Source organism: Mastigoproctus giganteus, chromosome 1, assembly GCF_048544385.1.
Source record: "Mastigoproctus giganteus isolate SK-2022 chromosome 1, ASM4854438v1, whole genome shotgun sequence".
NCBI lineage: Eukaryota > Metazoa > Arthropoda > Arachnida > Uropygi > Thelyphonidae > Mastigoproctus > Mastigoproctus giganteus.
In genome coordinates this window covers 272197006-272211737 of record NC_143575.1, presented here as the reverse complement: position 1 = coordinate 272211737, position 14732 = coordinate 272197006, and the positions used below count along the sequence as shown (strand labels likewise).

The 14732-nt window shown below is 39.3% G+C and overlaps 1 protein-coding gene across 3 annotated transcripts in view; it reads right to left on the bottom strand.

The window, feature by feature from the left end:
* ctrip (E3 ubiquitin-protein ligase ctrip) overlaps window positions 1-14732 on the bottom strand; it is an 894611-nt gene that overhangs the window by 568368 nt on the left and 311511 nt on the right. For all 3 annotated transcript variants that reach the window (XM_090377644.1, XM_090377653.1, XM_090377662.1), the window contains one exon: window positions 556-651. In XM_090377644.1, coding sequence (XP_090233770.1) covers window positions 556-651 — 96 coding nt within the window. The remainder of the gene's footprint in view (window positions 1-555; window positions 652-14732) is intronic.

Genomic DNA, 14732 nt, shown 5'->3' with positions numbered 1-14732 from the left:
ATTTAAGGAGGAACTGAACAAACTTTTAAAGGGAATGGATGTGTGAATTGGGTTTTTTTTTGGCTGATGCTACATAACCTCATACACTTGCTTTCTTGCATCACATGCCTCCATTACTACAAAAATAGATAAAAGGTACTAGTTTCATGTTCATGTGTTTATAGATATAACAATCTAAAAGATTGTAGTGTCTATAAAAAATTTAGTTCACACTACACATATGAATCTAGGCAAAGCCTGAGAAATCTATTACTAATTGTCAATAAGTCCCAAATCTTATTCAAAAATAGCAGTAGAAATTAAAAGGCAATAAAGGTAAAAATTTCATTGCTCTGAAGTGGAATCTCACTCTGCAATCAGCTCAGCTTCATGAATGCCCAGAACTAATTTTGCTGACTGTTCAGGTAGTTTGCCAAATTCACCCTTTTCCTAAAGACAGATAATGAATGACCAGATTTGGGAGGCTGAACTGTACTGAACAGCATATATTTGGCAATTATTTTATACAAATAGTATAAAGATAAAATAAGATAAAATATTAAAAATTCTTTTTACCTTATCCAAAAATACTGGTACAGCTTCTACAACGACAGCTGAAGATCTCGGTAAGGCTTCCATCATGTAAGTCAATGCTCTGCATGCATGATTCATCTACAGAAGTAATATGAATGACAATTGTAATGCGCAAAATTTAAATATATACATACAAGCATTTAAGATATCAGCTACACTGAATGATCAGGAAACAACAACTAAAATTCTGGTGGTGGTTAATTGGATAATTTTGTAAAAAATATTATATGAACATGTATACTATTCTCAAGAGTTACAAGTGGTTCAAAGTACAGGCCACAATTAAAGTATCCCTATCCAGAGTTCTCTGTAACTCTAAGTAACAAGCGGAATGCCATCAAAATTAGTAAGTAAACTATTCAAGGTACGGGGGAGAAGGATCCCGCGGGAAAAAAAAAAAAAAAAAAGTTACAAATTCTGCGGAGGGGATTTTTCCCCTATCAGCAGATTTTGGAACATTATATAAGAGGAAAGACTTGACAAAGTACCAACAAATAAATAAGACAAACCTTAATGAAATTACAAATTTTTATTTGTGCTCTTTGCAAAAAAAAAAAAAAACAGAAAGAAACTGAATTGCACTAAATAACTGACTTTCACTACTTGGGGATCCATTTCACATGCTCCTTACACCAAATTAATCGGGCGTTTTTCATTTTTTGTGTGAGGAGGGGCTTCGTCTTAGGACCACAGGCTACGAGTCCATATTTGAAGCGGCGTCTTCTGACTGTTAACTGCATTTGCTACCACTCCTGTATGCTCTTGCCATTCTCTTTTCAGCTCAGACAAAGAAGCTTTAAGGTTTTTAAGACATAAGCTGTCTTGTTTTGGCATAGAGACTTGTTTAAGTACAGTTCCTTTCAGCAGAACCAGTATTCTTCAGTTTGGAAAGAAATCTACTCATTGTCAACTGATTACAAGACACTCTACGAGCAATATGACAGGAAGAACATCCTTCCTCACATAAAGCAACAATAGCACTCTTTCTTCGTGGCATCAACTGCATGTAACTCGCCATCCTGACACAAGCAAGGAATGACTAACTCTTGCAGAGCATACTTACATCGCTGAAAGTAACAGCCGATGCAAAATTACATCACCTACATGTGTCAATCTTATCTGATGCAATCTGTAAGAAATATTGCCATATACTTACGTTATTCGGACAATGATTACAATTTTTTGCACTTTCTTTGAACACCAGTGTATACTGTCAATGAATATTGACAAAGTTTATGGGCTCGTGTTCAAAATATTGAAACGGACAATCTTACAGCAATCCAAAATATTGATATTAAGTGAAACGTGGTTGGATAATGATGAACATATATTACTTAAACCATTCCAATGTGTGACTCAATTTAAAAGGTTGGATGTTCATAGTGGTGGTGTTGCGATATATATCAACGTGAAGGTTTAACTATCATCAGTACACCACATATCTTTGCACACAATAATAACAGCAATGTGACAGCAGTATCAGAAATTGGAGACATTTGTGGATTTTTGTGCAAATTCAATCTATTTTCATCGTTGCCACATACATCACACTCCAAGGATGTCATTAGATACAATTCAAAAATTCATAAACAAGACTTTGTTGCCATATTTCATTGAAGGTACAATATTATTGGAAGATCCACAGGATTGTATACCTATAGTTCTCGCTGGTGATTTCAATCGAAAATTAAATTCTGAGGCTGGAAATAAGTTTTCTAAATTTCTGAAAGTGAAACGTGCCTTCAATTTAGATATTAAGTCAAATACTTTAGTAAATACTACACGTAAGGGAACGACAATCAATGGAGTACTCGCTCAGGAATTAAAATCATTTGAATGTCAAAATTATATCTTATTTCAGTTACCATAGACCAATAATTTTAGTGTTATTATAATATATTTTATATGAATTATTTCATTGTACACCAGTACGATGAAAAATTCCATTCATTGTGTTTCACTGTACAGAAATAATTTTTTCAATAAAAATAATGCAGCAATACTTTTTTTATTTTACTGTACCAGTTTCATAATGAGTTCCTGCAGTAAAGACATTTTTAACGGCTGCCACTGTGACACTGTCTTATACGTAATTGTGCAGTTACATGAAGTGCAGAACTGCAATATCATGTAATGGAGTGGGAATTAGTGCTGTAAGTGTGTAATTATGTGTACAGTATTGTGACACTATCAGTCTCAGATTAGAGCAGCAGCAACTCATTATGTACCTGGTACATAAATTTTTTTATTTTATTTATGCAGGGTGGGCTCCTCATATCGCACAATCGTTACAGAAGCTTCTCCAGCATCACTTTACTGCAGAAAGAGTCGTTAGTTGTTTGTTTCCCACTGCATGGCCACCATGTTTACAAGACCAATGTCTATCAAGGAAGTGTCCCTAATCTGGCTGTCCTAAAGGAAAACGTAATGCAGCATGTGCAGAGCATTACTCCAGAGATGTTGCATTCTGCAGTCAAGCACACTGTGCACTGAATGCAATTTCAGGTCCAGAACAATGGTAATCACATCAAAAACCAACTCCACCATCAGCGACCATCGGGAGTAGTAGTAGTAGTGGTATCTGATGCAAGAAAGCATGTGTATGAGCTTATGCAGCATCAGCAAAAAAAAAAAAAAAAAAAAATACACCATTCCCTCGAAATGCCTGTCCAGTTCCTCCTTAAATTTATTCAACCTATCAACTTCCACAAACACAGATGGAAGTTTGTCCAGCAATTAACCACCCGCTGGCTAAAGGCAAATTTCCGTACATCTATTCTACATCTGTCTTTTCTTAATTTGAATTTATGCCCCCTTAGGTTCGTAATCTGAACAAGAAGAAAGGATCCCATCAGAATTCAGCGCGCTCAACCCATTCAAGGCATTATATACCTCAATCAGATCACCGCGCAGGTGCCTAGTCTCCAGCCATTGCAATTTGCAGAACTTAAGCCTCTCTTGGTAAGAGGATCCCTTCATTCCCCTCACCAATCTTGTTGCCCTTCTTTGTACACGCTCAAGTAAATCTACATCCTTCCTAAAATGAGGCCTTCAGACCTGTACGCAGTACTCAAGGCGTGGCCTGACCACTGACTTATACAGAGGGATAATCACCTCCTTTTCCCTGCTAGCAAAATTCCTATATATCAGTGACAAAACCCCATGACCTGACCTGGTAGCCTGTCTGCATTGCTCAGAAAACTTCATATCTGCCTGCACAATTACTACCAGGTCTTTTTCATTTTCTACCACCTTAAGTGTAGTACCACACAGTTGGTACGTTTCTCTAGGGTTACTTCTACCCACATGCAGTACTTTGCATTTGTCAAGGTTAAACTTCAGTTTCCACTTCTTAGCCCATCTGCCCAAATTATCTAGATCCTGTTGCAGTAGCACACTGCCATTACTGTCATTAACAACCCTGCCAACCTTTGTATCATCTGCAAACTTTGACAATAAGCCTGATATACCTTCATCAATATCATTGATAAATATACAAAACAACAGTGGACCCAACACCGAACCCTGTGTGACTCCACTAATAACATTAGTCCACGAAGAGCAGCACCCATTGATTACCACTCTGTCTTCTCCCACTTAACCATCCTTTTATCCATTGTAGCAACTTACCCTTAATACCATTCTGCTCCAATTTGTACAATAGTCGTTAATGCGCAACAGTGTCAAAAGCTTTCCTGAAATTCAAATAGATGATATCAAAATTATTTTTTGCATCCAGTTCCTTTGTAACCACATCATAATATCCTATCAAATTTGTCAGACAAGACTTTCCCTTAACAAACCCATGCTGTGTCTGAATTATTGCTGCGGTCTTGTCTAGATGACCCTGCAATGCATCTTTAACCAGTGACTCCATTATTTTACCCGGAACAGAAATTAAACTAACTGGTCTGTAATTACTCGTGTCACCCTTCGATCCCCCTTTGTGAATTGGGGATACATTTGCACATCTCCAGTCCGTGGGAACCTCTCCCCTGAGTCCAAGGATGCTCTCATAATTATGGCCAAGGGTTTGCTTAGTTGCTTTGCCACCTCCTTTAATATAACTGGATAGATCCCATCCATCCCGGGTGTTTTTCTTATGTTTAACTTCAACAATTTCTCCTCCACTTTTCTCTCAGTTATTACAAAATTATTAAATATCCTGCTACAATTTGAAAAAACTTCTGCCATTTCCAAACCTTAATAACTCCTCGTGTGTGAATGTAGATGCAAAATCCTCATTCAGTTTGTTTGCTATTTGGGCAGGATCATCAACAGTCGATCCATCGATGTCAAGTGGACCAATTAGTAAGCTGTGAGTGAGTTTGGAACTGTGAGGCCATTTCCTCTGACAGTTTAGTTCACTTTCTGTTTTTTTTGCAAAGATCGCAAATAAAAATTTGTAATTTCATTAAGGTTTGTCTTAGTTATTTATTTGTTGGTACTTTGTCATGTCTTTCCTCTTGTACAGTGCCATATTATCCCCTATCGGCAGATTTGGAATTTTTTTTTTTCACGGGATCCTTCTGCTGTTGCCTTGAACAGTTTACTTACTAATTGGTCAAGTGGACCAATTAGTAAGCTGTGAGTGAGTTTGGAACTGTGAGGCCATTTCCTCTGACAGTTTAGTTCACTTTCTGTTTTTTTTGCAAAGATCGCAAATAAAAATTTGTAATTTCATTAAGGTTTGTCTTAGTTATTTATTTGTTGGTACTTTGTCATGTCTTTCCTCTTGTACAGTGCCATATTAGCATTAGCATTAGTAGAGGCATTTGATGCAAGAAAGCAAGCTTATGCAGCATCAGCCAAAAAAAAAAAAAAAAAAACCACTTCCACTTCACCCCTCTGTTCGTTCAAAATACCTGTCCAGCTGAGCCTTAAACTTATTTAGGCTATCAACCTCCACCACAAGGGATGGAAGTCTGTTCCACCAACCAACCACCCGCTGGCTAAAGGCAAATTTCCGCACGTCTATCCTACATCTGTCTTTCCTCAATTTGAATTTATGCCCTCTCAGGTGATTTTTCTGAGCTAGAGGAAGAATCCCATCGGCATTGAGCATGCTTAAAACATTCAAGGCTTTATATACCTCTATCAGATCACCTCGCTGGTGCCTAGTCTCCAGACACTGTAATTTGCAAAACTTAAGCCTTTCTTCGTAAGAGCACCCCTTTGTTCCATTCACTAATCTTGTTGCCCTTCTCTGTACTCGTTCCAGCAGCTCCACATCCTTCTTGAAATGAGGCCTCCAGACCTGTATACAGTACTCTAGGTGTGGCCTGACCATCGCCTTATACAATGGAATAATCACCTCCTTATCCCTGCTGGAAAAATTCCTGTATATTATCCCCTATCGGCAGATTTGGATTTTTTTTTTTTCACGGGATCCTTCTGCTGATGCCTTGAATAGTTTACTTACTAATTTTGGTGGCATTCTGCTTATTACTTAGAGCTACAGAGTTGTGAATAGAGATACTTTAATTATGTCCACCCTGTATTTCCAATTAAGCATTTGTGTTATTAAATAGTGGATAATTCAAGCAAAAATCTCAAACAATGGAACAACTTGTGTCAAATTATGGCTACTGTTACAAGAGGAATGATTAAAGTATGCTAAAAGCAAACAGTCTGGTTGGAAACATACAGGGCTGTCACAGAAAATGATAACGACCATTTTTAGCACTATCTCACTGCACAAAAATGCGGCAGTCCAGTGGTATTTATTTAAAAATAGCATTATTATATGTGTAATCAAAATTACTGTCAAACTACTATACAAAACCAAAAATGTTTATGAATTCTTCAGCAAAAACCATTGTTACATAAACATGCGGTTTTACAGGTTTTTAGCCACCCTCCCCTTCTCCGTGACCTCGCATATTTACTTGAAATTATACTATGCAACTTGGGGGTGATTTAAATGGACATTTAGGAAGAAGCCAGAGAGAGGAAGGAAGAGTGTGTGGAAGGTGAAGATTTTTGGAAAGAAATAGAGAAGGGGAGAGGATAGTAGAACACGCAGTGGCATTCGACCTGGCGATAGTTAACACCTACTTTGAAAAGAAAGAAAGCCAGCTGATAACATACAAGAGTGGGAAAAGGACAAGCCAGATAGACTATATCATGTGCCATAGGAGGCATCTAAAGGAAATGAGGAACAGCAAGGTGATAAACTGAGAAAGTGTGTCTGCACAACATAGATTGTTCGTGGTCGATTGGGAGGTTGCAGTGGACAAAAGTAGGAAATATTCAAGATGGGGAGAAAAGGATAAAATGGTGGAGATTGAAAGAGGAGGGTTTGAAGAAGGAGTTTAAGGAAAAGGTGCTAAAAGGAATAAAGTTACCAGAAGACGTGCAAGAGTGGTGGAAGTTAAATAGTTGTATCATAAGGAAAATTGGAGAAGAGTTGTTGGGAAAAACATCAGGAAAGGGAGTGCCGGAGAGAAAGGAGGCCTAGTGGTGGAATGAGGAAGTGCAAGTGGTGATAAAACAAAAGAAGGAGAAGAAGAAAAGATGGGATTTAACAGGTAGCCAGGAAGATAAAGAAGCATATAAATTAGCAAATAAGGAGGCAACAAGGGCTGTGGCAATAGCAAAGGCAAGGGTAGTGGACGAGGCCTATGGAGAACTGGAAAGGAAAGATGGAGATAGGCAATTGATAAGAATAGCCAAAGCGAGAGACAAGGCATCAAAGGACTTCTCATCAATAAAACAGATTAAAGATGAGAGGGGAGTGGTTATACAGGACAAGAAGAAGGTTAAGGAAAGGTGGAGAGACTATTTTAAGAAGTTACTAAATGAGGGAAAACCCAAGAGCACTATGCGAGGATGGAGAGACGAATGAAAGAGTAGTGGAAGACATAAGCAAGAAAGAAGTGGAAAGAGCACTCAGAAAAATGAAGATGGGGAAAGCAGTAGGTGCTGATCAGATACCAGTAGAGGTATGGAGAAGTCTGGGAGAAGAAGGGATCGATATCCTGTGGGACTTTATGGAAAAACTGTGGCAGCAGGAGAGGATACCCGATGAGTGGAGGGAAAGTATACTTGTGCCAATCTATAAAGGAAAGGGGGATGTGCAGGAATGTGGGAACTACAGGGGAATAAAGTTAATGTCTCACTCGATGAAGATCTGGGAAAGAATTGTGGAAGGAAGGATAAGGCAAGAGGAACAACAGATGCAGTCTTTGCTTTAAGGCAGGTGATGGAAAGATACAGGAAGATGCAAGTAGAGTTGCAATGGTGTTCATAGACCTGGAAAAGCATATGATAGAGTGCCCAGACAAGAGGTATGGAGATGCACGAGGGAGAAGGGTGCATCAGAAAAGTACATAAGGCTTGTGAAGGAAATGTACGAGGGAGCGGTGACTCTCTTTAGAATTTGGACTGCACCAGGGATCAGCTCTCAGCCCATATCTGTTTGATCTGGTAATGGATGTGTTGGTGAGAGAAGTGAAGAGTAGAGCACCATGGAGTATGCTGTTCACGGATGATATCGTACTGTGCGAACCATCTCAAGGAAAGGTAGAGAAGAAATTGGAGGAATGGAGGAAAGCGTTGGAAGAGAGAGGCATGAGGATAAGTAGAACAAAGACAGAATATATGGTATTAAATGGAGAAGATGAGAGCTCTATAAAACTGCAGGAGGAAAAGCATCAGTTTCGAAATTTAAGTATCTGGGATCGAACGTTGGAGGACTGAGTGCAGAAATACAGCATAGAGTGCAATGTGGATGGTTGAACTGGAGAAAGATGAGTGGGGTGCTGTGTGATAAGAAAGTAAATTGTAAAATGAAGGGAAGAGTGTATAAAACTGTGGTTAGACCCGCATTGATGTACGGTGCTGAGATGGGCAATTACAAGGGCCTGGTAGAAAGAGATGGAAGTGGCGGAAATGAGGATGCTAAGATGGATGTGTGGTGTGACGAGGAAGAACAGGATGAGAAACGACTACATCAGAGTTACGGTTAAGGTGGGCCTCTGAGTAAAAAAAAATGCAGGAATCTAGGTTGAGGTGGCTTGGACATGTGGAACGAAGAAGTGAGGAGTATGTGGGGAAGAGGTGCGAAAAGTTGGAGGTAATAGGGAAGAGGAAGAGGGGGAGACCTAAGCTGAGATGGAAGGACAAGGTGGCAGAGTATTTAAAAGAGAGAGGAAGCCCAGGATAGGGAAAAATGGAGGAAAAGAATTAAGGACGGAAATGCTGACCCCATATAAATGTGGGAAGAAGGCGAAGATAAAGGAGAAGAGATTAAGAATGCAATTTTATTTACTGAACATAAAAATGTCGACGATCGAATGCACGATACAATGGCATAAGTAATCCGTGCAACAGAAACCCTTATAACAATAAAATTGTTGAGTTCCGACCTTTACCCCACCGAACATGTGGTATGAACTGGAACTTTGATTTCGTATGAGGCAGCACGTCCGCAATAAGTAGCTATACTGACCTGAAGGAGAAAGAGACTAAAACATCACCTATCTGCTATCAAAAATCGGTTCAAGTGGCATAAGTAGTCCCTGCATATTCTGCCATTAATACTCATATTTACACCTTTTTTATTTTCTGTTATTATATCATGTTTGTCACTAAGCTTTAATGATCTTAATTATTCTTCTTTACTTCTCTGTATGAGTTTTATTAACTTTAGAAACCATAGTGAGGGGTTTTTAATTTAAAATAAATGTAAAACAGTGGTGTAATCCAAGATTTCAGTACAAAATTCACTTTCAAAATTTAACAAATAAAGTAATCACTTGACTTGCCATTTTCTTTTTTTCGGCACTGCAAGACATCTGTGCTGTATGTAAGTGTCCGATATCAATGTGCAAGTCTACTGTAGTTTATTTGGATTTTAGCAAGGCATTTGACTCAGTACCTCTTGAGAGGTTACTGTATAAACTGAAACATGTTGGAATTACTGAAAAATTCCCAAGATGGATTGCTGGTTGAAGTTTGACAAATGGGCTGAGAAGTGGCAACTGCAGTTTAACATTGACAAATGCAAAGTACTGCATATGGGTAGCAACAACCCAAGAGAAAAGTACCAACTCTGTGGTACTACACTCAGGAAAGTGGAAAGTGAAAAAGACCTGGTGGTAATTGTGCAGTCAAACGTACGTGAAGTTTGCTAAGCAGTGCAGATGGGCTGCCAAGGCAGGTCACATGGAGTCTTATCAATGATATATAGGGATTCTGAGCAGGGACAGGGGGGGGGGGGATTATCCCATTGTACAAGGCAATAGTCAGGCCAGGCCTAGATTACTGTGTACAGATCTGGAGGCCTCATTCTAGGAAGGATGTAGAGTTGCTAGAAAGAATACAAAGAAGGGCAAAAAAATTGGTGAGGGGAACAAAGGGGTGCTCTTACCAAGAAAGGTTTAAGTTCTGCAAATTGCAGCGCCTGGAGAGTAGGCACCTGCAAGGTGATCTGACTGAGGTGTATTAGGCCTTGAATGGGTTGAGCGCTGAATGCTGATGGGATTCTTCCTCTTGCACAGATTAAGAACCTGAAGGGGCACAGATTCAAATTGAGGAAAGACAGTTTAGAATAGATGTGCAGAAATTTGCCTTTAGCCAGCAGGTGGTTGATTGGTGGAACAGACTTCCATCTTTTGTTGTGGAAGTTGATAGCCTAAATAAATTAAAGGCTGAGCTGGACAGGCATTTGGAACAAATGGAGGGGTGAAATGGGAAGTTTGTTTTTTTTGGCTGATGCTGCATAAGCTTGCTTTCTTGCATCATATGCCTCTGCTAATATCTATGCCTTCAACTAGAACAGTCTGCCAATATAAACCTAAGTTAATCAAGTGGTCTAGTTTATAAATTACGAATATCTGCCATAAAAACAAAACTAATGGTTTTTAAGGGCAAATTAGATTACATAATACCTCCTAATATAAAAAGAGACGGTACACAAATCCATTTGGTACCTCAATTAAAACATCTTGGAGTAATTTTTGATGACAGATTAACCTTCTCTTGTGTCAATTACCTCACCTTGTGGATTAAGAAGTTTACTGCAGTAATAATCTGCATTTCCAATCAGACTGAAGATAGGAAGACTCTCTTATTATATTATACAGCAGTATTTGTTTCCAATTACCAATAACAACATATGCTACAGGAAAGTGGTTTCATACAGCTGTTAATATTAAACTTCGTTCCAAGTTTATCTCCATTCAACGGATTATGCTGCTTACCATGCTATGTACCAGCAAGTCCTTGCTGGAGTCTTACCACTAGACCTGCATGTCATCTTCCAAGGACAGTTATTTTCTAAAGCATGGAGTTCCTGGAGATATCCTGGAGAGTTCCTGGTTCCTGGTGCAAGAATGTTTGCTGATGCTATCGAGGCAGTGTTAGGTGGGTCAGAAAACTGCTAGATTGGGGGGGGGGATACAAGGACTAATAGATTAACAGTAGCCACTGGCAGAGATGAAAGTGATTCTTGCACTACTTCTATTGGAACGAGCCACACCTTGGAAAATAAGATGCAGGATATTTCAGAGACTGCAGGGAATCATTGGGGCACAAATAAACACATAGGTTGTGTTAGAGTAGCTAAGAAAAAGAACAGGTGCATGCATACTTGCGTGTACACCAATGCTAGGAGTTTAGTAAATAAATTTGATGAATTTGAGGTATCGCTCAAAACATCAAAGGCAGATATTGTGGGGATTTCAGAGACGTGGTGTCACACAGATATAAGGTATGCAGAACTGGAATTTGGGGAGTACAATGTCTACAGAAAGGATAGACAGGATAGGAAGGGAGGAGGGGTTATGCTATTAGTTAAGAAATACATAAAATCCAAGGAAGTGAAGCCAGTCGACATTGCTGGACAGTGCAGTGTCGAGTCAGTTTGGTGTGACATAAGCATTGGGAGATCAAAATTGAGAGGAGGAGTGTGCTATAGGCCTAATGACTGCGATGAGTATAATAAGAAACTGTACAGGGAAATAGAGTGGGCCAGTATATCAGAGAGTTTTATAATCGGGGATTTTAATTTCCCAGATATTGACTGGAATTTGTGTGGTCACTCACACACTAGCAAGGCTTTTGTGGATTTATTGGTTGATTGTTTTCTACATCAGCATGTTCGGGAGGCAACTAGAGGGTGTAATACTCTTGATTTGATTATCAGTAGTGATTCTTCATGCATTAAGAATCTGCAGGTAAATGAACCACTAGGTGGCAGTGATCACAGTGTGCTGAAGTGGGATTTACTCAAAGAGGTAACTACCATTAGGGGTAAAGGGAAGGGTTATTGCTTTCGTAAAGGCAACTACGATGGACTGAGACAGTATTTAAATTCTATACAGTGGGACCAACTGATGATGTTACCAACAGCAAATTCAAAATGGGAAGCATTCAAAGAACCTATCTTGGAAGCTAGTAGGCTTTACATACCAACTAAGAAATATTGTTCAAGGTTTAGGCCTAAGTGGATACCAGATGAACTAATGAGACATATGGCAGAGAAGAAAAATGGATGGGATACATACAAATTAACACGTGACACAGAAGCCTATGATAGATACAAGTTGATCTGTAACCAAGTTACAAAGCAGATTAGGCAGGCGAAGCAGATTACGAGAAATCTTTGGCAAGGGATGCAAAGAAAAACAGCAAAGAGTTCTTTACTTATGTAAACTCTAGAAGGAAGGGGATAAATCAGATTGGTCCACTTGATATCGATGGGTCAAATGTTGATGATCCTGCTCAGGTAGCTAACAAACTGAATGAATATTTTGCATCGACATTCACACATGAGGAGTTATTCAGCGAGAGGGAATGCCAGAGGTGTATTCAACTCTGGCAGTAAGCTACAGAATCTTGTAATAACTGAGAGTAAAGTGGAGAAGAAATTGTTGAAGATAAACACAAGAAAGGCACCTGGGGTGGATGGGATCTATCCAGTTATATTAAAGGAAGCAGCAAAGGAAGTAAGCAAACCCTTAGCTATAATTATGAGAGCTTCCTTGGACTCAGGGGAAGTACCCATGGATTGGAGATGTGCAAATGTGACCACAATTCACAAAGGAGGCTCAAAGGGCGACACAAGTAATTATAGACCTGTTAGTTTAACTTCTGTTACTGGAAAATTAATGGAGGCACTGATTAAAGAAGCACTGCAGGATCATCTAGACAAGACTTCAGTTATAGCTCAGACACAGCATGGTTTTGTTAAGGGGAAGTCTTGCCTGACCAATTTGATTGGATACTATGATGCAGTCACAAAAGAATTGGATGCAGGGAATAACTTTGATATTATATACTTGGATCTTAGAAAGGCTTTTGATACTGTTGCACATGGAAGACTGCTGCACAAATTGGAGCAGTGTGGCATTGGAGGCAAATTGCTGCTATGGATAAAGGGGTGGTTGAGGGGGAGAAGACAGTGGTAATCAATGGACACTGCTCATCGTGGACTAATGTTATTAGTGGAGTCCCTCAGGGTTCAGTATTGGGTCCATTATTCTTTTCTGTATTTATAAATGATATTGATGATGGTATATCAATCTTAATGTCCAAGTTTGCAGACGATACGAAGGTTGGCAGGGTTGTCAAGGACACTACGCTACTGCAACAGGATCTGGAAAGGTTGAGCAGATGGGCTGAGAGGTGGCAAATGAAGTTTAACATTGACAAATGTAAAGTACTACATATGGGAAACAGCAACCCCAGAGCAACGTATCAACTCTGTGGTACTACACTGACAGTGGTAGAGAATGAAAGGGACCTGTGGGTGGTTGTGCAGGCAGATATGAAGTTTTCTGAGCAGTGCAGACGGGCTGCAAGAGTAGCTCATGGTGTATTGTCAATGATATATAGGAATTTTTCTAGCAGGGATAAGGAGGTGATTATTCCCTTGTATAAGGCAATGGTCAGACCGCACCTAGAGTACTGTATACAGGTCTGGAGGCCTCATTTCAAGAAGGATGTAGAGATGCTGGAACGAGTACAGAGAAGGGCAACAAGATTAGTGAATGGAAACAAAGGGGTGCTCTTACGAAGAAAGGCTTACGTTTTGCAAATTACAGTGTCTGGAGACTAGGCACCAGCGAGGTGATCTGATAGAGGTGTATAAAGCCTTGAATGGTTTGAGCATGCTCAATGCTGATGGGATTCTTCCTCTTGCTCAGAATAATCACCTGAGAGGGAATAAATTCAAATTGAGGAAAGACAGATGTAGGAAAGACATGAGGAAATTTGCCTTTAGCCAGCGGGTGGTTGATTGCTGGAATAGACTTCCATTCCTTGTCGTGGAAGTTGATAGCCTGAATAAGTTTAAGGCTCAGCTGGACAAATATTTCGAACGAACAGAGGGGTGAAGTGGAAGTGGTTATTTTTTATTTATTTATTTATTTTTATTTTATTTATTTATTTTTTTGGCTGATGCTGCATAAGCTTGCTTTCTTGCATCAAATGCTTCTACTAATGCTAATATTCTCAGCATATCGTGTAACCTACCTTCTGACATCAAAAACAAGAAACACAGAATTTGGAATGCACTTGCCAATGTGTGGCAATCATGATGGGATTCCAGTACTACTGCCACTTCCAACAAGGGGGGGGGGGATATAAAAGGGACAAATTCCTGGGGCCCGTGCAGCCTGCAGGACCCGGATCTGGATTTTTTTTTTTTTTTTTTTTTACATATCACTATCCAATTTTATTATTTGTGATTTTGTTGCATAATTTCTTTAATCTCTTTGTCAGTAATCGTAATACATAGTAATACTTGTAATAACATTTCTTATAGGTCCAGGCCCCAAACCCGATTTGACTGCACACTTTGTTCATATATTTTAGCTGTTATCAGTATTTTTAGACCCTTTGTGGCGTTTCTGTCAGTGGCTTGCGAGCGGATGCAGGCAAGTCATGTGGAAATATCATGCTGCGCGGTGAATGCACATATTACACAACCCACCCATTACACTGAATTCATGCGTGTTAGTTGAGTCAGTCACTCAACTAACAACTAAGGCAGTGCAGTTTTGTTTTATTTCATGTTGGTGAACGCATGTCCTCATCACTCGAGTCGTGTAATGAATTATAATTATTAAAATAATTTTCACAATGTATTTTAAACCTTAGGTCGCGTTTGTTCTTGTTCAACTTCATTATGAATTACCATCATAAATCCGGAG